This window comes from Canis lupus, chromosome 24 (genome assembly GCF_011100685.1).
Source record: "Canis lupus familiaris isolate Mischka breed German Shepherd chromosome 24, alternate assembly UU_Cfam_GSD_1.0, whole genome shotgun sequence".
In the NCBI taxonomy this organism is placed as follows: Eukaryota; Metazoa; Chordata; class Mammalia; order Carnivora; family Canidae; genus Canis; species Canis lupus.
The window spans coordinates 42,042,223-42,065,496 of NC_049245.1; the positions used below are offsets into that span (position 1 = coordinate 42,042,223).

Sequence of the window (23,274 nt, forward strand, 5' to 3'; positions counted from 1 at the left end):
AAAGAAGATGCAGGGGAAACCAGCACGCCTCCTCCCAGGGTCCAGGCGCCACCAGGAAATGCCAAAGAGGCCGATGGACAGAAGCCAGGTGGCCCACAAAAGGCAGCTTCTTGCCACCACGCCACCAGAGGGTCCCCGCTGACCATCCAGTCTGCAACCAGGAGCCACCTTGCTTCTACCGCCAAAAGCGTTCTGAGCAGCTGCCTTCCAGCAGGGCACTCCCAGCACACGTCAGGGCACGCCACCCCCTTGGGTCCCACAGGGCCACATCCCAGCAACCTCTCAGGTCAGCCAGAAGACCAAATCCTGGACTGCTAGCAGGATGGGGGGAGTTGTACATGGGGTGGGGCAGGTTTAAGTGGCACCCTTACTGTCTGATGTGGGGCCACCAACAGACATTGGTCCATCTGTGGGACCCTAGTCCCACAGGAGGCTGAAGAGGTGGAGTGGGGCCTACGGCTGAAAGGTTTAGGAGATGCACAGGGCACCTGGGTGGCTCCATTGGTCAAGCATCTGCCCTTGGCTCAGGTCGTGATCCTGAGGTTCTGGGATGGAGCCCCAAGTCCAGCTCCCTCCTGAGTGGGGAGTCTGCTTTTCTCTCTCTCTCGCCCCTCCCCTGCTCATGCTCTTCCTCACACTCTCACTTTCTCTCTTGAATAAATAAAATATTTTAAAAGATTAAGTTAAAAAATAAATGTTTAGAAGATGCAAAGTTGGGGCAGCCCAGGTGGCTCAGCGGTTTAGCTCTGCCTTCAGCCCAGGGCGTGATCCTGGAGACCCAGGATCGAATCCCACATTGGGCTCCTTGCATGGAGCCTGCTTCTCCCTCCGCCTGGGTCTCTGCCTCTCTCTCTCTCTCTCTCTCTCTCTGTGTGTCTCATGAATAAATAAAATCTTTAAAAAAAAAAAAAGATGCAAGGTTACATCAAACGGTGTGTTTATTCCAGGTCATTTCATATGCGAGCAAAATTTATCAATCTATAAGCGTCAGGGAGGAAGGTACTATATCCCTAATTTACAGGGCTACAGGATGGCTTAGAAGTTTCTGGTCCAGAAATCTCATAATGGCTGCCCCACAGACGTGTTCAATCTGTCCACAGGAGTTTTGAAAATTTTTTAATCCGATACTGATATTTACAAATCCAGAGGTTTCATAAAAATAAATAAATCCAGAAGTCTAATATGTCTTAAAAAAACATCAGAGGCTCAGACAACAGAAATTCCACACTCATACAAGACAGCCACCCAGTTTGCCCGTGCACAGGGGTCCGGATGCTCCCCATCACTAACCAGGGTCAAAGGTCCATTTCCAACTGTCCCTGTGCTTGTTCTGGTGTCTTCATTACAGTGAGGGACTTTTCTCTGTAGCTACACTTCTAGCAAGAGACAGAAAATGAAAGGCAAAGTGACCCCTATTTTTATGTCCAGCCTTTTCCTTCCATGTGTGTGTTACCTGGCTGCCCCTAAGACCCCAGGTTGGTCTGGGTCTGCTCTGCTGGGAGTGGCACCCCTGGGCCACACTTTGGAAGGGATGCATTGCTCACTGCTGTAACATCAAGGCCACATAATGTGACCCCCGATATTTGACAGCCACCAGTCAAGGGGTATCCACCAATCGTGCCAACTGTTATGGACTGAATTCAGTCCCTCCCCCAAAATTCCTATCCCCAGTGGGCCTGTCTTTGGATAAATGGCCTTTACAGTGGTAACTGAGATCAAATGAGGTCATGGGATGGGGCTGTAACCCAAAAAGACTGGCGTCCCTATAAGAACAAGAAGGGCAGGGAGGCACATGCCCAGAGAAAAGGTGGCCATCTGCGAGGTAAGGAGAGAGGCCTCAGGAGAAAGCAACCCTGAGGGCACCCACATCCCCTAGCACAGCGTCCTTCCTCAGGAGCACACCATGTCATGAGGAAATCCATCAGAGGACCTCGGGCTTCTTGGTGACCCCCTCCTTTACCCTCTCCTGCCAGGATATGACCCCAGCAGCCTCTCTTATTCCCAGAAGTCACACTGTTTGGGGTGCTCCTTCTGCCTGTGCCCTGCAGCCCCCAGAGTCAGGCTCCAGGGAGCCAGAGCCATTGTAAACCATTTGCAGAGCCCAGTGCTGGGGAAAAACAGTTCCCTAAGACGAATCTCTGAAGAACAACCTTGTTTTCCTGACTTACCTGCAGGCCCAATGTTTCACAAACACCTGTCACTCACTTCCCTGTGCCATCTCTCCCCAGGGCAGGCCTCGGGTTCCCCCCCACCCCGACCCCGCTCTTGCACTCGCCTGCCCTGCTCCGTGGACCCTGAGGGGCTGGTTCTGCACTTACACACAAGCAGTGGCCAATAAGTGGACAAGATCACACCCATCCTTTTCACCTTTGCGTTCCTACACCCAGCATGGATTTTGGTCTCTAGCACAACTTCATAAATGTACTCTGAATTAATAAATGTCGCTCACCCAAAAAGAATTACTGATGCAGAACGCCTAAAAGCTCCTTGTAAGATAGTAGCGTGGCAGTTAGGAGTAGCTGGATCCCAGGGGAAATGTGGGCAAGTCACTTACACCCTCTGAGCCTCAGCCTCCTCATCTGAGAAACGGGCATAGTACAGCGGCCGCTCCACGGGGTGCGTGATGATTAAAGACCGTACACACAAGCATCTAGCACAGGTCTGATTTATAGAAAACACATGTGTGGTATTTATGATTTGATCATTACTTTCTTCTCGGGGGGGGGGGCGGGGGGCAAGACTGAGTTATTGGTTCCCCCTCCCTCCCTTCCTCCTGGGCCTCATCCTCTGCTCAACCTGAAAGGCAAACACTGGATATGTGGGTGCACCATCTATACTCATTCATTAATGTGTATTTTTTTTAAGATTTTATTTATTTATTCATGAGAGAAACACAGAAAGAGAGAGGCAGAGACATAGGCAAGTGGAGAAGCAGGCTCTCTGTGGGGGAGCCTGTTGCGGGACTCAATCCCAGGACCCCGGGATCATGACCTGAGCTAAAGGCAGACGCTCAGCCACTGAGCCATCCAGGCATCCCCATTAATGTATATTTAGTTATCAAATAAATAATTTAAGGAGTAAAAGCATCGGTTTCAAAATTCCCAGAGTTTATTTCAGCCACTGAAATTGACATCCATTGCTATTGCCCCTGTTTTGGGGGTAATCACACCCCTTTTCCCTGAAGAGCCACCCCCGCTCCATGCTTAGGCCCTGGGGGCCAGACAGAGCTGATCCAATGAGTATAATCCCATCCCACTGGCCATAATGATTTGCTCAGGCTGTATTCCTGAGCTCAGCTGACCCAACTGAAGTGAATCCTAAAGCTCAAAGATCTTTGAAAGAGAAACTCTCTTTCCCTGCTGGAGATGAGCCACAGACAGCAGAAAGCTGGAGAAGAGAGCCTGAAATTGGGGCCACTGCAAGAGAGAGTCTTACTAGGTGAAAACCAATACTATGCAACTGGATCCAAGAGGTGGAGAAAGAACCCTACTGCTATGATTTAAGAGCCCGGATCCAGCCATACCTGAGGCCATCCCTCCATAAGCTTTTGAGTTTCGTGAGCCAGCTTTTTTTTTTTTTTTTAATTAAACCAGTTTGATTTGGATATCTATCATGAGCAACTGAAATGATCCTAAGTCTTAAATGACCTTTGGTTCAAGGCAGGACACAAAAGAAAAGTCGAAACCATAGATGCAAAACCTTAATTTCACACAACAGCAACCATTTTGAACACCTACTATGTGACAGCCTCCAGGCCAGGCCCTTCACACACATTGGCATCATTTCTTGAAATAGCTCTACCATATCCATATCATAAAATCTTCTAGCTATCTGATAAACCCTATGATCCTTCTTTTTCTTTTTTTTAGTAAGATAAATAAAACACCCAAATTCCCAATACCCAACTCCTTCTCTTGGTCTCTTAAAATGAATCTTGTGTCTCAGTTACCATTCTTTGTGTCAGGGGGAAGAAAAACACACATACAAGTGAACCTCCACATAAATCAATCTTTATTCCATTTCAAAGCCTGCAAGATTTTCCAGATATTCCAAAGGTCTCCTTCTCTGAGTGAAATATTACATTTATTTAATAAAGCAGGTAGAATTTACTATCTGGGCACGGGTAAGCACTTTTTACTTTTCACAAGATAGATGACAGCTGCTGGCAGGCTTTTTTCTCCCTCCTTTTTGCTTTTTTTTTCCCCCTCCTCCTTGCTTTTGCTATGGCTGCACTACTTTACCTATCACAACTGAATTACCAAACTGAGCCAAAGAAAGATTGTCCCTATGGGGGTGCTGTGTAGGTTGCAGGCTTTATTTTTCCTTCAAAAAAGACTTTGAAGAATTAGAAATAAATGTTAGCAACGGTGGTTTTCAAGGACTCTGACTTATTGCTTTGGGGGAGGCTTAACACCCCCCCCAACACACACACACACACACACACCACCACCACCATCATCACCACCACCACCACACCTATAAGCTGAATTTGCCATGGGCAAGAGGTGGAAATGGGACGGGGACAGGAGGAGGGGACCGTAAATACGACAAGCATTGGCAGCCTAAATTCACCAGAGAAAGACAAAGGCTAAGCCAGTAGATTTCTATCCCTTGGCTTAAAACTGGGAAAGAGTTGGTGCTTTAAATAGAGTCTTGCCTGTGGAGGAGAGAAAGCAGCTGGAAAAGAGAGAAAAGTGGTTTGTTTTCATTTGCTTCCAGCAGGACAGAAGGTGAGGGTTTCTCTCTCGACATCTTCACCCATAAGTTGGGCAGCAAGCCAGTTTGCTCTTTGGCTGAAAAACTCCAATTAAAAATGCATGACTTTGGTCTTCTGGAGAGGAGGGGCCAAAAGTCAATGCTGGGTTGTACAAACACTCGAGGCAGCAGAAGTGAACTGAGGAAACTCATTACCTTACTTACCAACCATGTTTTGGGAAAGAACACCCGCTGATCCTGGCAGAGAAAGAGGCAGATCCAGAGTCAACTTCCACAGCCTTTACAACTCATGTGATTTCATCTTGGGGCCGCCAAAAGGTGATTTCAAAAAAAGGCCACTTTGGGTGCTTGGTCAGCCACTTTCTGGCCCAGATAACCCTACTTATTTGCACACACACACATACATGCACACTTGCACACGCACATATGCACACACATAGCATCTTGGCCCTGGTCGTGACTTAGAGTATCTGGAAGCATTTGTTCACCTCAGACCCAGTCACACGTTTATCAACTCTGGGCAGCAGCTGTATTGGTCTCTGTTCATCTCTGGATCCCTAGCACTCCGTGGTTTGGTGAATGATATTATATTGTTGGGTTCAAGGGTAGATGAATAAAGAGGAGGCAAAACACTCAATTTCCTCTGCTTTCCATCTAATGAATATCTGACGTTCCTCAGAGGCAACCCCCTTGTCTTCTCTTTATGCCCTCCATAAGATTCCTTCCACAAAGCGGTAGGGATCACTGGAGACTTCCTAATGATTTTATGAAAGGGATTGGATATTTGCAACGAATCTCCTTCCTGAGCCTCCCTCTTGAGATGGCTGTCCCTCCCAGCAAGCAACCACACAGACTTCCCTCTATGGTCTTATCCTGAACAATTCCACTCTGCACCCAAACTTGCATTTCTGTTTTCATCCAAGCAAAATCATCTTGACCCAGAGGCAATTTATGAAACCATTGGCTACTCTGGGTCTAGTCTCTCATGCCCATGGCTTATCGAAGTAACTCTTCTCAGTCTAGAGCTCTGTCCCTGAGTGATGATCTTGTAAATAAAATTTTATCACTTGGTAACTTGTAAGTTTTAATGTTCAAACTCAACACCCCCAAAGTGTAAGGATGCTCTTGATTACCTTTATTGCCCTGGAGTCTCAATTGCAGTTAACCCTGAGGACCAGCTTTATTATGTCAGTTACCACCACTGTTGAGTCCATCAGAATTCCCTTTTGATGATGTACCTTGGATGTAGAGTTTCCTAAAATCTCTGCTTATCTTTATCAGTTTGTTTTCCTTCTGAATCAATTTTTTTTTATGAGTATCTCCCAAGAATCCACACCCACTGGTATTCTCTCATATAATCCCATCTTTTGAGGGAGGGCTGGATCAATCATGTGCTTTTATTACATTCACCTTGAATCGAATGTGGCAGAAATGATGGGATGTCACTTCTGAGATCAGATTGTAAAACATGTGACTCTCATCTTCTGGACAGTCTCTCTACTACATCTCAGATTGTACACTTTGATGAAGCTGTCAGATGCAAGGCCCCCGTGGCAAAGAAGGGAAGGCAGCTTTCAACCAACAACCAGTAAGGAATGGAGTCTTTTAATCCACTAGCCCTGAAGGAAAGGAATCCTTCCAACAATCATATGGGTTCAGACACGGGTTCTTCCACAGTGAAGCCTCTAGATATGACTATGGACTCAGGTGACATCTGTATGCAGCCTTCTGAGATACTCAGAGCCAGAGGCACCTAGCGAAGCTGTGCTCAGACTCCTGACCTGCAGAAAGTGTCACATAAAATGTGTGTTGTTTTAAGCCACTATTGGTGATTCTGAACCACAGACACATGGAAGTTGAGTCCCATGAAATGAGTCATTTGAAACTATATACCAGGCCTATACCACCTTCCTGAAATTCTAAGAAACCCTAAACAAACAAGATGGATCATCTCTGGGTTATCATTCTATAAATGCCTTACGCACAACCTTATTTTTCTGGATTTTATTTAAGCTGATAGTCCTTATTAAGCTGCACAACCTTATTTTTCTGGATTTTATTTAAGCTGCTAGTCCTTATTAAGCTGCACAACCTTATTTTTCTGGATTTTATTTAAGCTGCTAGCTTCACACTGCATCCGTGACAATGGCCACTGCCCCCGCCACCAGATTGACCACCATAGGTGAGCCCTCACCTCCAAATGTCCCACCAGCCTGGGTCACTCCTCTGCTTCCTACAAATAAGTGGAGGCCTTCATCCTTCGATAGATCTGCATGACTAAGGTTTTGAGCAGCCATGTCTTGTGGGAAAACCCTGCTCTGGAAATTCATTTATCAATCACCACAGTGATCAGCTCCAAAACAGTCATACAAAGCCAGTCCCTAAATATTTCAATTTCTAATAATAAGAGAGAAGCTCTGCCCAAGCTCTTCAGAAGCCACCATGTGGATACAGAAATGCAGCATTCAGACCCTTCCTTCCAGGAAGGATTTGCTTCAGGGGACACAGAGGCAACAGACTTCCATTGTCAACCCCTTGGGTCCTGCCTTGGCTGCAGAAAGAGGCCTGGCCATACGGCCCAGTGCAGGACTCTGATGGGCAGTATTTGCTCCAATGCTCCTCCCTGTATACCCGAAGCTTTGTTGGCCTGCTCTTAAGTTTGACTTCTCCTTCTGCTCATCCCTTCTTCCTCTCCCTTCTTTTCCATGTGTTGATCTCTCCTGAGGATCTTCTGCACCCTACTCTGTTCTCAGCCTCCACTTCCTGAGAACCCCAGCTGTGGCATCACCGTTAGAGACCCAGCTGAAAACCTGACTCCTCAGGATAGTGTGTAAACATGCCCAGTGTCGTGTCTCCTTCCATGTCTGTTTCCACATGTATGGTTCTGTCTCTATTTTCTGGCCTTCCTTTGTCTTCCTCAAGATGGCGAACTCCACCAGAGCAGAAACTATCTCCTCTCATTCCTTGTACTCAAAATGTGGTCTGAGGGCATCAGAGTCAGTTAGCAGATTTTATCGTAACATGGAGTCTCAGCCTCTCCTCTAGACTGACAGGGTAGGAGATGAACTGCTGAGAAGACCACAACGAAGGTGAGAAGCACTGTTTTATTCATGGCCACGTGTCCACAGCTACTTGAGCATATGGGAAGTGTGAAGACCTAGCCCTGCTGTCTGAGTTTACCTTAGTGTGGGATGAGAAAGCTTGAGGAAGGGAAGAGAGCCTTGGGTTCTGACCCTATTGGTTAGGAAGTGGGACTCTATTGGTTAGGAAGTGGGAATCTTTCATTTTGGAGAAAAGGCACAACACTCAAAGGATGAAAATGACAGAATCACCCAGTTTCCAGAGGAGTAGTCCTGGAGCAGTTTCTCATTCAACTGCAACTTTCTTGCCCCCACACCTAAGCGGAGCATTTCTACCATCGGACGGGCCTATCCACATTCCCCTGTCCCCCTCTCCAGGCCCTTTAAACATCAGTTATGTAAATAAGTGAATAAATAAACTTAAGAAGATTCAAACTAGAGTTGGCCAAATGGGCAATTGTGTGAGGCATGACCATGTGGTCTCTGAGCCAGGTCACATGAAGGATAATTTAGGCATTATCCCTTAAATACATCATAGAAACAGAGATGCGTAGGGAGCCTCAGGTCAGCCTTCAAAAAGGGATTTTAATGAACTGGCTGTACTTCATCATTTTGATAATCACAGAAATTAGAGGAGGAAATGAGAGGCTTGGCAGGTCATCCAGCCCATCACCTGCCTGTACTGAACGCATCTCTAGTGTATATTTTGTACAGTTTTATGGCACCACTAGTTGAAATGTTTTTCATGTCTAGAGAAAACTGAGGGTCAGTTCACACTTGCTCCTTTGCTTTTCTCTCCTGCAAAGGTCATAGTCCGAATTCTGTTCTGCTCATTTGCAAACTGTTTCTTGCAAGCAGAAAGTGTTATTATGAAGTAAAATGTCATTTTTTATTTTATTTAAACAATGCTTCATTGAGATAGTCGAGGGCATGCAACAGCAACAACAAAATATGAATCTCGAACAATTACACATCAGGTGTTTATTTGTGGCTCACACTACATGCCCAACACATATCAGCAGAGGGACTGTGTTTATTATGACTGAGGTCCTGGACTCATAAAGATGGTTCAACATGTTCCTCCATAGTCACCAGAAGAAAGAGATGGAGACAAAGCAAACTATACACAGGTTTTGAAAGCGTCATCATGAGGATACACATCACTTCTCCTCTCATTTCATTGGCATATCACTTAGCCATATGCTTATCATATGACCGATTCGTGTGCCAGGAAGGGAGAAGAACCAGAAATATTTTGTGGGCAGCAAGAATGATCACCACAAGGAAGAAATCTACTGCAAAGACTAAATGGCCAACAATCTTAAAAGCTACCTGATGATTAGAACAGGACCCCAGGAAAGTAGACAGATACCTTTAGCATGTTGTCAATCGGTGGATAACTACTGACTACCAACTATGTCAAGATGTGCAATGGCAAAAGCAACAGTCACTCAATGATGGTAGTTACATTCAAAAGAGGGATACAGGCAAAAGAGAAAAGTCCGCAAATAAACCATATAACAAAAGTGTTACAAAGCATATATACAAGATAAGTTGTAGGTGAATGTATGCAATGCATCACTGATGCCCAAGCAGGGTGCAAAATGCATCCACATGAATGGGTGACCTGCCTGGAGATGTTGAAAGCCCAAGTGGATGAGGAGAGAATTCACACAGGGGAAGCGACCCTGTGCTAGGTGTGGAGTGCAGGTGAGGTGAGGAAGGATTCCTCATGGGTGTGAGGAGGTGAGGCAGATGTTGGATCCTAAATGAGGTAAGGAGAGCATCCATGCAGGACAGGGAATGGTAGAACACAGAGATTGGTTACATATGAGGGATGGATCTGCAAGTACATAAAGAACCATCTAAGCCTGGTTTTTCACTTTCAGAGAAGTGAGGTTTAACTGTGGAAACTCAAACTTCAAAATGAAAATGAAACCTGTGCTGTTAGACTGGAATTGGAGATTATCAGGAAAAACTCAGCTTTGACAGATAAATGAATGGATGGTTGATGAATATAAAGACAGATTTGTGTTTGTGTGTGTTTATATAATTATTCCCTAGCATGTCCACTGTGAATATGTAGGAGCAGAAGCACCAGCAGTGAGCACACCTCATTTCCAGATCTTGGCTTCTAAGTACCAATACCCACTAAAAGGAGCCTTGGAGGAAGGGCTGTTTCCTTTGCTTTGGAAGAGAAAGTACAAGAATCTGGAACATCTTTTTGTGCAAGAATGTGCTCAAAGAATGATAGACACAGATTTTTTTTTTAATCTGAAACCAAATTGAAGGAGCTCCCTCTGACCAAACTGAGGACAATTTGAGCATTTAAGCAAATAATGAAAGTAATGGATTACAACTCAATGAATAAAGTAGGAAGCCAGGAGTTCATATAAGTATAGACTGAGAGTTCGGTGATAAATGGGATGTTTACAAGGTCTCAAGGCTCCTCTCCATCAAATCTCTCTTAATTCCAAAGGGGAAAAGAGTGACTACAATGGACAAGCCTGGTAGATGCCACTATAATCTGACTATCAGAAGGAACTTTATCAATAATGAGACAAAGTTAAATTGCATGCTACCTGCTAGCATGCAGGGTGGTGTCACTTCTGCAATAACCCTGGTGAAGATGTGTAACCTGAATCCAGTCATGAGGAGTCATCAGACAAACCCCAAATATAGGACATGCAACAAAACTATGCATTGGCCCATTGACCTCAAAAGTGGGCAGGTTGTAGGGGCAACTGGTAACTCGGGTGGTTAAGCATCCATAAGCTCAGCTCAGGTCTTGATCTCAGGATCCTGAGTTCAAGCCCTGGGTGGGGTGTGGAGCCTACCTTAAAAAAAAAAAAAAAAGTGGTGGATCCCTGGGTTGCCCAGTGGTTTAGCGCCGCCTTCAGCCTGGGGCATGATCCTGGGGTCCCAGGATCGAGTCCCGCATCAGGCTCCCTGCAGGGAGCCTGCTTCTCCGCCTCTCTCTATCTCATGAATAAATAAATAGAATATTAAAAAAAAAAAGTGGGCAGGTCACAAGAGTCAGCTACATCCAGATATCCTGGAGTAACAGCATCTGAAGAGACACGGCAGCAGAGTGCAATACAGGGTTTTGGCCTGGAAACTTCTGCTATAAAGGACATCATTGAGACAACTGGTAAAACTTGGACAGACTCTGAGGATGGTAGTAATGCATCAATATTAATGCCCTGATTTTTATGGTTATATAGTAGCCACATTGAAGAATTTCCTTATTTGTAAGAAATACATACTGAAGTATTTAGAAGTGAGGGAAACACACCCTCGAATGACCCAGGAGAAAAAAAAAAAAAGAATTCAGTACTGTATGTCCAGCTTTTGTAAGTCTTTATTGCTTCAATATTACAAAAAAAAAAAAGAATTTCAACATTATACTAAAAAGAAATTAATGACATATTAAGAGAACAAGAAAGTTACAGAGCTGAAATGGTAGGGCCCCAATTTTGGGGTCTGATCTTCATCAGCCCTGGGTGGTAAGACTGGGTCTAGAAATATTGTTTCTCGGAATCACCTGCAATTCCCTGCCATGAGCAGGGGCTCCCTTTGTGACGAACAAGTGCTGCAGGAGTTGCTGGGCTTGGTTGTCCTCAGTGCTTGTCTGGGTTCTCCCAGCCCCTGGATTCCTCAGCCACGGCCTCGCACAGCACACGGCGGCACACAGGCAGCAGTAGTAGGACAGTCACCCCAGGAGGGAGCAGGACTCTGCTCATCCAGAGGTTTGCCTGGTGCCCGCAAGGTGTCTCCAGAACCCCCCAGGAGGAGCCCCCAAACACTGAGCTCACCATGAGGAGAAGTCTGCTGAACTACCAGCACCCGTCACTGGCAGCCCAGGGTGACCATCCTGGCTCTCGGCCCAGCAATTTAAGGCTCATACTTACTCAACAAGAGTTCCCAGTGCATAGGAAGCCAAGAGGTTGGGGCGCTCTCGGGGCCTCCCTTCAGCCTGTTCCCCGGGGCTGGAGGTGGGGAACCACTAACAAGCTACCCCTCTCTTGCACCTGCTCGCCCCCAGGGGCTCGGGGAGAAGGACACCTTGCTGCTGTCCCCAGGCTGCAGCACCACCCCGGCACTCTGTCGCCCACATTTCACAACTCCATCGGCACCGAGGCAAGTTTGTGATGAGTCCGGCCTATAGTTTGGAGACCTTTTTATGATTTTTAAGTAAAAAGATGGGTTCAAGTCTCCTTTGGGGCCACAGGATGGCAATGTTTGAAATTCACTCTGGAGCATCTCCGAAATCTAACTGGAGGACCTGGAAAACAGGACGGATCTGTAGGCTCCAACCCCACCCCGACCCACGGACCCCAGTAAGTCGGAGAGGCCCGTGGAGTCAGCAGAGAGACCTACCTAGAATGAGCTTTCTGATTTTATCCCACACGTGCAGCATCATCGCCTGCAGCTTTTTAAGCAAATGTGCATCAATCGGATCATGCAGAAAACATGAGGGAAAAATAAACAGCCATAAAAACCATTGAGAGCCGACTCTTTAGGTCGGGAATTTCAAAAGCAGCTTCACACTCTGAGACTCCTCCAGGTGGTGTAAACTTGGCTGCATCGAAAAGACTGAGTAAGGATTTGTTGGACTTGTTGGACGTTCCACATCACAGTATCAAGAACAACTTTCACATTAGCGTGGCGCTTCATGGTTTGTAAAATCCCAGGATGTATTTTCATTTAACTACTCAAAAGGTAGTACAGAAACGACTGGCATCAGAATCCCCTATGGTGTTGGTTTAAAAAAAAATGCAGATTTCCAGGGCGCCACCCCAGGCTTACTGAATCAGACCTTTAGAGGATGAGGGAAGACCCTACAAGATTTTTTTTAAAGTAAATCATTAAATGTATTTAATGTGTAAACGTGTTTAATGATTTTTTCCCCTCTGAATCCGTATCTATTTTTTTTATTTTTTATTTTATTTATTTATTTTTTTTTTTTTTACTGAAGTTCCATTTGCCAACATATAGTATAACACCCAGTGCTTATCCATCAAGCCTTCCAGGGGGGTCTTATGGCTCAGCTCAAAAACAACTGAAAGGCATTCTAACCCTCTTATGTAAGCAAGGCAGATAGGACTGGTCGCTTGCCCAAGGTTACTGCACCCCCCTTTCCAAGGACCTGCAAAGCCACAGGAAGAAGAATTCCCTGTGAACATGCTGGAGGCAGGTCCCAGAGAACGTCCCTAGCACTCGCCAGTTTTATCAGCAACAGAAGAAACAGAAGACCAACCACTTATCAAGGGAGGTAAAGAAGCAGATTCCCTCTAACCCAGCATGAGCCATATTCTTCTAGAAGTTATGTTCCCCTGGAATCACGAGTGAAAGCCCTTTTTTTTTTTTAAGATTTATTTATTTATTTGAGAGAGAGAGAGAGAGAACACACAAGCAGGGGGAGGGAAAAAGGGAGAGGGAGATGCAGGCTTCCTGTGGGGAGCCCAACATGGGGCTCCATCCCAGGACCCCAGGATCATGACCTGAGCCAAAGGCAGATGCCCAACCATGGAGCCGCCCAGGGGCCCCGAGGGAAAGCCTTTTAGTTGCACCGCAGGAACAGTGTGTGAGAGGAGAGCTCTCCACAGTGACTAACATTTCATCATTTCTGGTCTGTGAGCTCAGACTCCAGCAGTTAAGAAGCGATGCTTCCAAGAACGAAGCACAGTGGTGAGTCCCAAAGCCCAGAAGGGGGTCAGAAGTCAGAGAGATGGGTGCACAGACGTGCACCACCCGTACTCCCAACCTAGCTCCCCGGGCTGGGCACGTGCCAGTGCTGGGAGAGTATTTGAACAAGGTGAACACACTTCTCTTTCCCTCCTACACCGTTCAAGCAGGTAGCTCGCTGTTTACTCAGCTCCTCAAGAGAAATAGGTGGCAGGAAACCGACTGTAAAGGCATTGGTCCATAATCTACCTGCCCCTCTGACCAAGTAGGTCTCTCCCCACCCACAATCCATAGGGCTCCAAACTATTGCCCAAATCCATGGTCAATGCAAGAAAAACAGAAATTTTTTGGCCAATTAGTCTAAATCTGGAGGCAGGTCTTAAAGGCAGAAAGAAAACTGAGTTATAGAAGATTTTTGAAGATTTTTGTTTCCCTTGCAAACCTAAATTTATGGGTTCATATTTAACCTGCTACACTTTCAAGGAAGCGGCGTTTATTGGCTCATAAGAGGGAGGCTGGCTCTCATGGAGAGAGCCCCCTTCACCTTCCAGCTCTAAGTGTCACGAGGGACTTGCCGTGGACTGCGTCGGACCAGAGACCTGAGCTCCTAACTGACTAGGTAAGCCTGGATGGGTACCGCGTCATCCAACGCAGACGCAGTGGTCTACAGGCCTGACGTCCTGACTTCTCATAACCACCGACATTCTGCAGAAATAAGGTCTAATGGGCAGCATTTAGGAAAGCAAGCCGCTTCTCTCCAGGCTACCACTAGCCTCTGAGGTACTTCCGTGCAAATTCAGAAAAGGGCCTTCTCCCTAAAGATACTTTCATCGGTCAGAAGACCGTGGCCATATGCTTATTTTGTTAGAACAGGACAGTCTACTACCTTGAAAACCATAGTAACGCAAAAGCGGTTCTATGATGTCTAGAAGTGGCACACACCTGAGATAGTGCAGTGTACAACCCCTACACCCCTGTATCATTCTCCATTTTAAGCAAGGCTTAAATGGCTCTGAAAAGAAATTATGGTGAAAGCAGTGAAAAGGCCCCAGATCAGGCTGTTGTTTCAAAACACACATCGTTAGCATTTATGGAAACTAACATCGCACTCTGCTTTCCAGATTGCAGAATTTCCACCCGTGAAAGTGCAGAAGCATTTGCAAAGAGGTCTGGAACTTGTAGGAAAGATCAAAGAGCAGATCTGAGTTCACAGTACATGGGGCGCCCAGTAGGTCACAATAAGTGTGCAATTAATCGTTTAGTCAGGAAAAAAAAATGGGAGCATCCACACTCCAAGAGAAGGTTCTTGCCTTATTTCCTTCCTAACGGACTGGGTCTCAAACGCTCAGAAAGTCACGGATGACTTTGTGATTCTTGCCAACTTCAACTCCTGACATTGCGCCAATCTCTGGCAGTAAAGGAGGACTGGATGTTTTTTTCCTTTAATCTTTAACTACCAAGCCAAGTCAAAGAAAAGAAAATCTTGCAAAATAGGACTTTTTTTTTAAGTGGCTTTTGGGCTCCATCGTTCCCTTTACAGATACTTATAAAATATTGTCTTATCTTTTTGTGAGAGGGGACAAGGGGTGACGTCTTCTCTCCCTGGGGACCAGCCCCAGGTGCCTCTGGTGCTGCTCTTAAATCTCGAAGCCTCCGTTCCGAGCAGCTGTCCTCGGGCAGAGAGCTGGACGTGGCTTCCTTCCAAGCTCAGAAACAGCTTCCTTGAATTACTGAAATGTGGGGCGTTCCTCTCCCTGGAGAGAAGTTACCAGACTCCTTCGGCAGCATTTCTCCTTCCAATCAGGCTAGCCAAGAGACGGAAGGGCAAAATCTAGCAGAGCCTCTGAGCCCCGGTTCACAGTGTCGCCCTAATGAAGAGCCGCAGAAATCCGCGCTGGCGAGCCAGCATCCTTTTACCTGCCCAGGTACCTGACCTCAGCACTCGGAGAGAAAAGGAGGAAGAAAACAAAACTTGAACACAAAGCAGAATCAGTTTTATTCCCTCTCAGTCAGCTCTCCTTCATGTCCGTATCAATGAAATTTTACCATTTTTCCTACTTTTTTGGCTGAATTTGTGTTTAACCTTGTGCATCGGGTGCTTCTAATGCTAGTAGTTGCTCTATTTTTGACACGGGTGGGGGGGAGGAGGGCATGACGCTTTTTCCACTGCGGTGTTAAAAATGCTAACACTCCAAGTAAAAGCCAAGCTATTTTAGAAGGAACACTCATGACTGCTTATTTCTAAGTAGCTAAGGAACTTGGAAGGAAAGCAGCCCCACGTGACTCGCAAAGGCGGTTGGATCCACTTGTGTAAACGCAGGAAGGGATCGAGGCCCTGAGCGCATCCCAAGCGCAGGCTCGTGCAGACTGGCCGGCGGCCTCGGTCCAGCAGGATCACGGGTCAGAACAGTGGGCTTCGGGTGGCCCTTGCTGTGTTTCTCGGGGCCTAGAGAGGTTTTCTGACCTAAGCATCCGGGGAGGGAGCGTTTGGCACGTTCCCTGTCCCAGGTGCAGGGCATCAGCGCAAATTCCCGTGCACTGATGCCCTAACCACTGGGTACAGTCCTGTCCCCTGTCCTGGGCCAGCCATCTCCAGACCCACCAGAACTTGCTTCCAGCTTAGTGACCTTCAGCCGTGCTGCATGCACAGAGCCCCGGGTTCCCCGAAATGGGCCGGGCCCTGCTCCCACTTTTCCACGTCCCTTCCCTCTGGAACACTCTGAAAGCCACTGGGTGGAAAGGTCTTTTTAAGCCACATCATAACGTGAAAATAGCCTCTCGGCCTGCATTAACGTCCCTGCGTTTGCTTCCTCCTACGGTTTGTATCTTGACATCGAAGCTGACACATGACTGGCGACATAAATGAATAATAACCAACAGCAGCTTCTCTCCACCCCCACACTGTGAGCACAGAGCAGTTCTTGGCGAGTCCCTTAACTTCTCCAGGAACAGCCAGACCGAAGGCCTCTAGGGTTTCCTGGAAAGTCAGAGGGTCAACATTTATGTTCTCAAGGTAACCAGGGGGAAATAAAGGCTTCTTAGCTCCGCACAATGTGTTTCTCATTGTACATATCACCTATTGGTCCTAAAAATGGTTAAGAAAGACTTCTGCCCTTGGATGAATCTTAAATGTACCAAATGACCTACTAGAAGCTGCTGTCGTCATTGGTTCTTCTAAGCACATGCTCTCTTTCTCTGTCTGTCTGTTTCTCTCTCTCTCTCTCTCTCACACACACACACACACACACACACCCTTTACTCAATGGGGCAGTATCTTCTGAAGCCAAACACCACCTGTGCTTAGAGGCACTGCAGTCCCTGGAGAAGGATCACCTCAATTACAAAGAAAAAACTCGATGTACCTACACCTTTATTTCAGAACAAAGGCTGGTAAAATGAGGAATGTCGCCAAGGGTTTTCTCTCTTCACCAGACAGCCACTTTCTGTGGGGGACTTACCTTCATTTTCATGCAAGTGTCTCCCACCTCTTGCTCCAGGTAAAGTCTTCCTGGAGTCCTTCCTCTGCACAAACTGACAGCATTCCTTGGAGCCTTTTTTCCGGCACAAAATAAAAGTCCCATATTCACCGGCCTGAGAGCTTTGGGCGAATTGCCTTCAGCCAGCTGCCTTATAAATAGGGAGGCTAACAGGAGCATTTGTACTTGTGGGTCACTGCAAAGAAATGCCCTGCACCTGGATGGATTGAGCTTAAAAGAATCACTGGGGACTTTGTTAAATTGCAGCCGCCTGAAGCCCAGTGCACGGGAGTCTGATGCTGTTGGTCTTGGGTTTTACTTAAAGACAGGGCTTCTTAAACTCTCCTGTGCCTAAAATCCATGGGGCAGGGCAAAAAGACCTTTTTAAAAATGCAGATTAACCATGCAGTAGGTCGAGGGTGGGTCTAAACCCTACCTGGGGTTTCTAACAAGCCCCCAGGTGATGTGGACGCTACTGGTCAGCCCACACTTTGAGTAACAAGCTTTTAACAAACAGCACAGACTGTCTCATCATTCAGCGTGTGGTACCCAGGCCAGGACCATCAGCATCCTCTGGGAGCATTTTGGAAAGGTGAGTTTCAGATCCCACCCCAGACCTACTATATTGGAATCCACATTTTTGTCAAGATTCTTATGCACATTAGTTTGAGGAGCGGACATAAAAGAACTTCGGGATCAAATTCACAAAAGTGTTGTTTTCTGTAGAAAGGTCAGCAGGGCGGGGTGGGGGAGGGTGGGGATGGTGGAGGGGGGCACCCTTTTATGCAATGCACAAAATAATTGCATTTTTTTTTATTCTAAAGCATTTGAAACCCATATTAAAGGCAAATCTGCAAAAGAGGGGACAGAGTAACCTATTTGGAAACCAACTTCTCAAGTCCCACCCTCTCGCTACCAAAGGGAACCACCTAACAAGAATTCCATTGTAGCTCCACTGCTCTGAACGTGAACCACTATCATAAGCTGTCACCTTCCTCTGCTCATCGCTTCTCTGTCATTAGGTCAGTCAGCCTGGGGACCTTACTATAACCAGTGGATTACCATTGTTCTGGGGGTAGGTGGTTTAAATAGTAAAGGGGGACTGATAAAAACCTAGTACCCTCAGCCAGAAGGTGAGCTGGAACCACACATGTAGAGCTCTGTGGCTCCTGGCAGAGATTCTAACTGTGTCTGATGTTTAGGCAGGTCTGGAAAGGTCAGATGTCACCACTAGTATAAACTCGGCACTTTAATAAAGCGTGTGACACGTTAGGAGAATTTCATCAATGTTAGCCGAAGATATTTATTTCAGGATTTAAAGCAGGCATTTGCTAAAAAGTAGAGGCCAAAAGAAGACATGCAGCTATAGATCTCCAGAAACCAAAAAGAAAGGGACTTAATTTTAAAAACAGACTTAATTTTAAAAAAAAATTTTTTTAATTGGATAATATTCTAAAAGAATCTGGGGTCATGGGAAGCACCTCAAAAGCAGTTGGAAGCTGGGAGATCCTACGCACAAGCTCTTCATTTCCTTCAGTTTTGTTTTTCTGGGGATTCTGTGAGGGGAAAATGCTTGCTACGGACAATTGCTTGCATTTGTCGATCAATAGATCAAGGAACAGTCAAAGGAGATAGAGAACATCTAGGAAGGGATGGTTCTGGCATTGATGAATGTGGACAGGGCCAATGCAGATACTCTGTGGAATTAGCATTTTTGTGGATCGAGCAATTTCTGAACACTATTTCCAAGTCATAGAATACACAGGGAGCATCTGGCTCCATTTCTGGAAGCACTTCTGATACCACAGCCTCCTGCTCTTCAACCTGTCCCACTCAAATTCCATTTTTGACCCTTTGTCTTGCCAGTCTTAACATCCTCCTTCTGCCCTACTTGCTTCCTTGCTGTGTTAGGGCTTCAGGTGTTGGCAATAACAGTCAACCCTTAGCCAAGCTTCCTTACAGAGTACCGGGCACGTCACGCGTCTTACTGACTTCTCACGACAATTTCTTGTTTACAGATGAAATAACTAAAGCTCAGAGAGGTGAGGAAACCTGCCCGAGGTCACGGAGGGTAAGTGAAGGTTCCATCCTAGGTCTGTCCCAAATCCACACTCCCCTGACTAAATCATTCTGTCCCTTCTGTTCCCTCACTGCGACCTTACCTTTCCAGCCACTGTGTCTGTGTAGCTCCTCCTTCCTAGACCCAGTTCGAGATAAGAACCTGAGGCTTTCATCTGACCTCATTAATGAGATGTCTCACCTCTCCCCTGGCATTCCTCCCTGTTGCAGGTCCCACATTTCATAACCACAGCTTAAGTGCCTTTTCATATTGAATTTTTCTGCGAGGTTTTGAATAAATTTTGCCTTCCAAAATACATACACTGGAGCTCAGGAAAGACAGTAGAGCCCTTGGCCAGCATTCTTTTATATTCAGAAAGATTAAGAAAAATAAGGGCAAGCCCCAAAGGATGGCCACAAGCATGTTTATATAAAACACTTCTACACTGGTCTGTTTTGTTAAGCACCCCACTTTCTCCGTCCCATCATAGGTGCCTAGTAATGATTCCAATACCTTTGAGCCATTTTTTTTTGCCAAAACAATGACTAATAGTATGTTTATTCACGTATAATCCGGTCTGCAGCAAGGTGTAGACACAAACCCTGAATACAGAGAGCCAGCGGGAAGGTATATTTGCAGAGGATGCCACTCATATTTAGATGAAAGTCCCCTGTGCAATACTGTTTCCTCACATTACACAATCACAAAGGAGGAAAGTTTCTGACTGAAAGACAGCTGGAGGATAACTTGCCAAGCAAAACATTGAGGATCCAATGCCAACCTCTCCAGATAATTCTTCTCAGGGCAGGAGGAGAGTCTTCCCGTGATGAATGAATATTTTGACTTGGTGATTAATCACAATCACGCTGGAAGACCTGCCTACATGTCTCCTCCTACAGGGTCATCTAACACCTTCCTTGCTGCCACCAGCTACAGAAGGGGCTCCCAAAAATGGCAACAGACCAGAAATTGACAACAGACCAGAAAACTGAGCCAAAGCTCCAGATGAGACATTTATAATAATAGTTCCTCCCCAAAAGAAAACTGTGATCTTCTATTTGTCTTTTAGTGTTGTGAAGGTGACAGAACATCCCCCCCACCCACCCACCCAAGTCTTCACATTGAAAATAGTGGTCTCCACACTCCTCACTCATTCACTGAGCACCCCCATGAGATCTTAGCAATTTTTTTCAACTGAACTACCCAAGAGTAAGTCCCTTCTGGAAGAAGAGTCTACAAAGTCCATCGGTTCTCTTTTGGCAGGCTGACAGCTCCTGGATTTGAACATATTAGACACAGAGAAAACTTCCTACGCCAATTCTGAGGACTTTCCCCCCAGATTCAGAAAGCTTTTCTTAAACTCCAGGAAACAGAAATGAGAAGGGGGAAGGAAGGAAGGTTTGGTGAAAAAAAAGAGGAAATAAACCGCATAGAATACATATTTCCCGAACCGAAAGGACAAAAGAATTCAGCTAACATATATTAACCTTTATTCTATGACAGAGACATAAATAATTTTATGAATTCATATGACCTGTACAAAAGACAAAATAAGATATTGCACTAAGTTTAGATATGGGATATTTGGATTTAATATTAGCTAAACAGATAAATATATACACTTTAAGGAATTAAGGCAAAACCAGATGATACTTTCAAACACAACAGAGGGCTTGAAAAATAGGTATAATTAAAAACAAGGGCATCCCATCTCCTGTTAATAAAGTGGTCATGTCTAAGGGAAAAAAATCCCTTAGGTTTTTAATAAAGTGGTTATTCTCAATCATGTTAATTCAAGCTGAGCAAGAAAGTATAGGATTTCCCACGAAGGAGGGTGGTTTAGTGGAGGTTTGGGGGCTGAGCACTTAGAACTCAGGTTAGCAACCCTTTCCTTGTCAGATTTATGATCTATTCTTCCTATTAGAAAATATAATTTGGAAAATATGACTCTTTCACATATATAATTAAAATACAACTATGAAGCATTCTTGTTTGTTAAGGGAAGTCATGTTGGTGATCTCGTAGGGTAAATTTGCGGGTGAGCCATTCATTACCCTATTTGCAGAGAAGACACAAAGCCAGTCACTGAAAAACAATCCCCAGTTACCGTAAGAGAACAAAACAAACTTATTCCAAAGGAATAAAAACGAGTAGAATCAATATATCAACACAGCACACAGTTCTTTGGCAGTATCGCACTAACCGTTGATTGAAGTCAGAACTTGAGAGTTTTCTAATTCTTAGACCCGGTTGCCAGTCTTTTAAAAAACAAATAAATAAAATTCCACATCTGCAATGAATTCAGTGATTCCAGGAAATTAAATTCAGAATAAACTTTGCGGACAGCTTTTAACTGTTACACTTGAGCACAGGTACATGGTATGTCTGCCGTGAGTCCCCGTCCACGTATACTGAAACGCACACACACACAAAAATAATCTGTGAGACTGTGTATTGGTTCGGACAGGCTAGAATCCTTAAAGAGAATCCATATTCACCATGAGGAACCAATAAGAGACATCAATCCGATGATGAGAAAATGATCTTCCAATAGCTCAGGGGTAGGCCACCCCTCCCCTGGATCAACATCATGGAGGAATCGAATCCTATAGAGGAAACACCAGAAAGCCAGAGAACGTGGAATATTGCCAGCCTCCAACCAAGTTACCTTTCTCCAGTTTTAGGTAAACTTTATCCTCCTTATCCAGGTAGAGTAGCACGCCATTAGTGGCAGCTTCACGAGTAACATCTTTGTCCCCGGCAAAGGCAGATATTACTGGCTTCCCATTTAACATCAGGTTAACCTATGAGGGAAAAAAAAATCACTGAAAACATCTACCAAGGCTAAAGGATCATGTCCAAGATGACAGACCTGGTAAGATATCTCACGCTCGGCAAATTCATCCCAATTGTGGTAGCTGCACTTAGTAGGTCCACTGACCACTGCAGTGGCTACACTTGGTAGGTCCAATGGATTGATTTCTTTTTTTTTTTATTAGAATAAGGTTGTTTAGTTTGGTTTCTTTTTTAATTTCTCCCATAGAAATGTCCTGAAATGCCTACAAAAGAATGCCCGTGGAGGACAACCTAGCCTTGCGAAAATTGGCCTCCTTTCAACACATAAAGTTTGCTGTTTTATTTACTTCTCACATTCGATAGCAATCTTTTGGTAATGAAGCAAGCCGAGGTTCCCCATATATTAGTAAAAAGCAGCCCAGTGCCCTGAGGAACCTGGATACAGCAAGACTCTACCAATATCTTTTTCAGGTTACTAGTCAGCTACAGCAAGCATAGTGCTGAACATCATTGGGAATTATGGAATGTGTGTGGAGGCGGGGAGGGGTGTTGTGATTTCTTTTTTTGTTTTCCCTGTTAACGTATATTAAAAATAATAATCACCACTACTAGTGAAGACTTTGATGACGGGTAATTAGCAAAGAACCAATCATTAATACATTCAAAATTATTAACAAAAACTCAAAATGTATCCACTTTTCTCCTGACCACAATGTTGACTATACTGTGTTAAACATTACACAAATTTCTAAATACTGGGGCCTGGGAAAAGCTGGGACAGCTTTTGCATGCTAGTAAATTTCTTTACTAGATATTCATTCCTTTTATGTTAAAAAAAAAAAAGAACTGGATAAATTAAATCTGAGGATGATCAATTTATCCATTTGCTAGGAGCTGTAAAAGTGGCAGGATGGTTTGTAATCCCCCATTCACGTGGCCATAATATACAACACGGACACTGAGCATAAGATAAAAAGAATGCTAGAGTTCCATACACATGCTTCAGTGTAAATGGGTGTTAGCATATTTGAATATTATAGGAACTTGCCTTTGAGTGGAAGGTCAAGCCTATTACCTGAGAAAGCACAACACAAAATACGTTGCTAACAGTGTGACTGAAATCTCTAAGAATTCACCAGCATCAGAGTAACTGAGGATAAACTAAAGCATACGCAGAGAAACACCCTTTCATAAAAAGTGTATTTCTTTCACAGATTTGTTTTTAACGGTTAACTGATGCTCATAATTTTTAACTATGATAGCAAATTTGTTTTATTTAACACGTACTTGCAAAGTTCTGCTAGTCTGGTAAGTTTCTTCCTTACAAGTTCAAATAATTTTTGCAAGTGCATTAAATGAGATCAAGATCTTATGAAGAGATTTGTGCCACTGAGTATTTACTTAGCCGTGTTTTTTAAATGGTTGGTTGTTATTAAGGTAATACATACAGCTGTTTATT

General features: G+C 45.0%; 1 protein-coding gene across 2 annotated transcripts in view; it reads right to left on the reverse strand.

Annotated features, from left to right (window-relative positions):
* CBLN4 (cerebellin 4 precursor) overlaps positions 1 to 23,274 on the reverse strand; it is a 61,950-nt gene that overhangs the window by 34,347 nt on the left and 4,329 nt on the right. The window contains exon 3 of one of the 2 annotated variants that reach the window (XM_038572634.1): positions 21,688 to 21,823. In XM_038572634.1, the coding sequence (XP_038428562.1) occupies positions 21,688 to 21,823 (136 nt within the window). Of the gene's footprint in view, positions 1 to 20,486; positions 21,824 to 23,274 lie in introns of those variants that run through there. The other variant, XM_038572635.1, reaches the window with a different exon arrangement.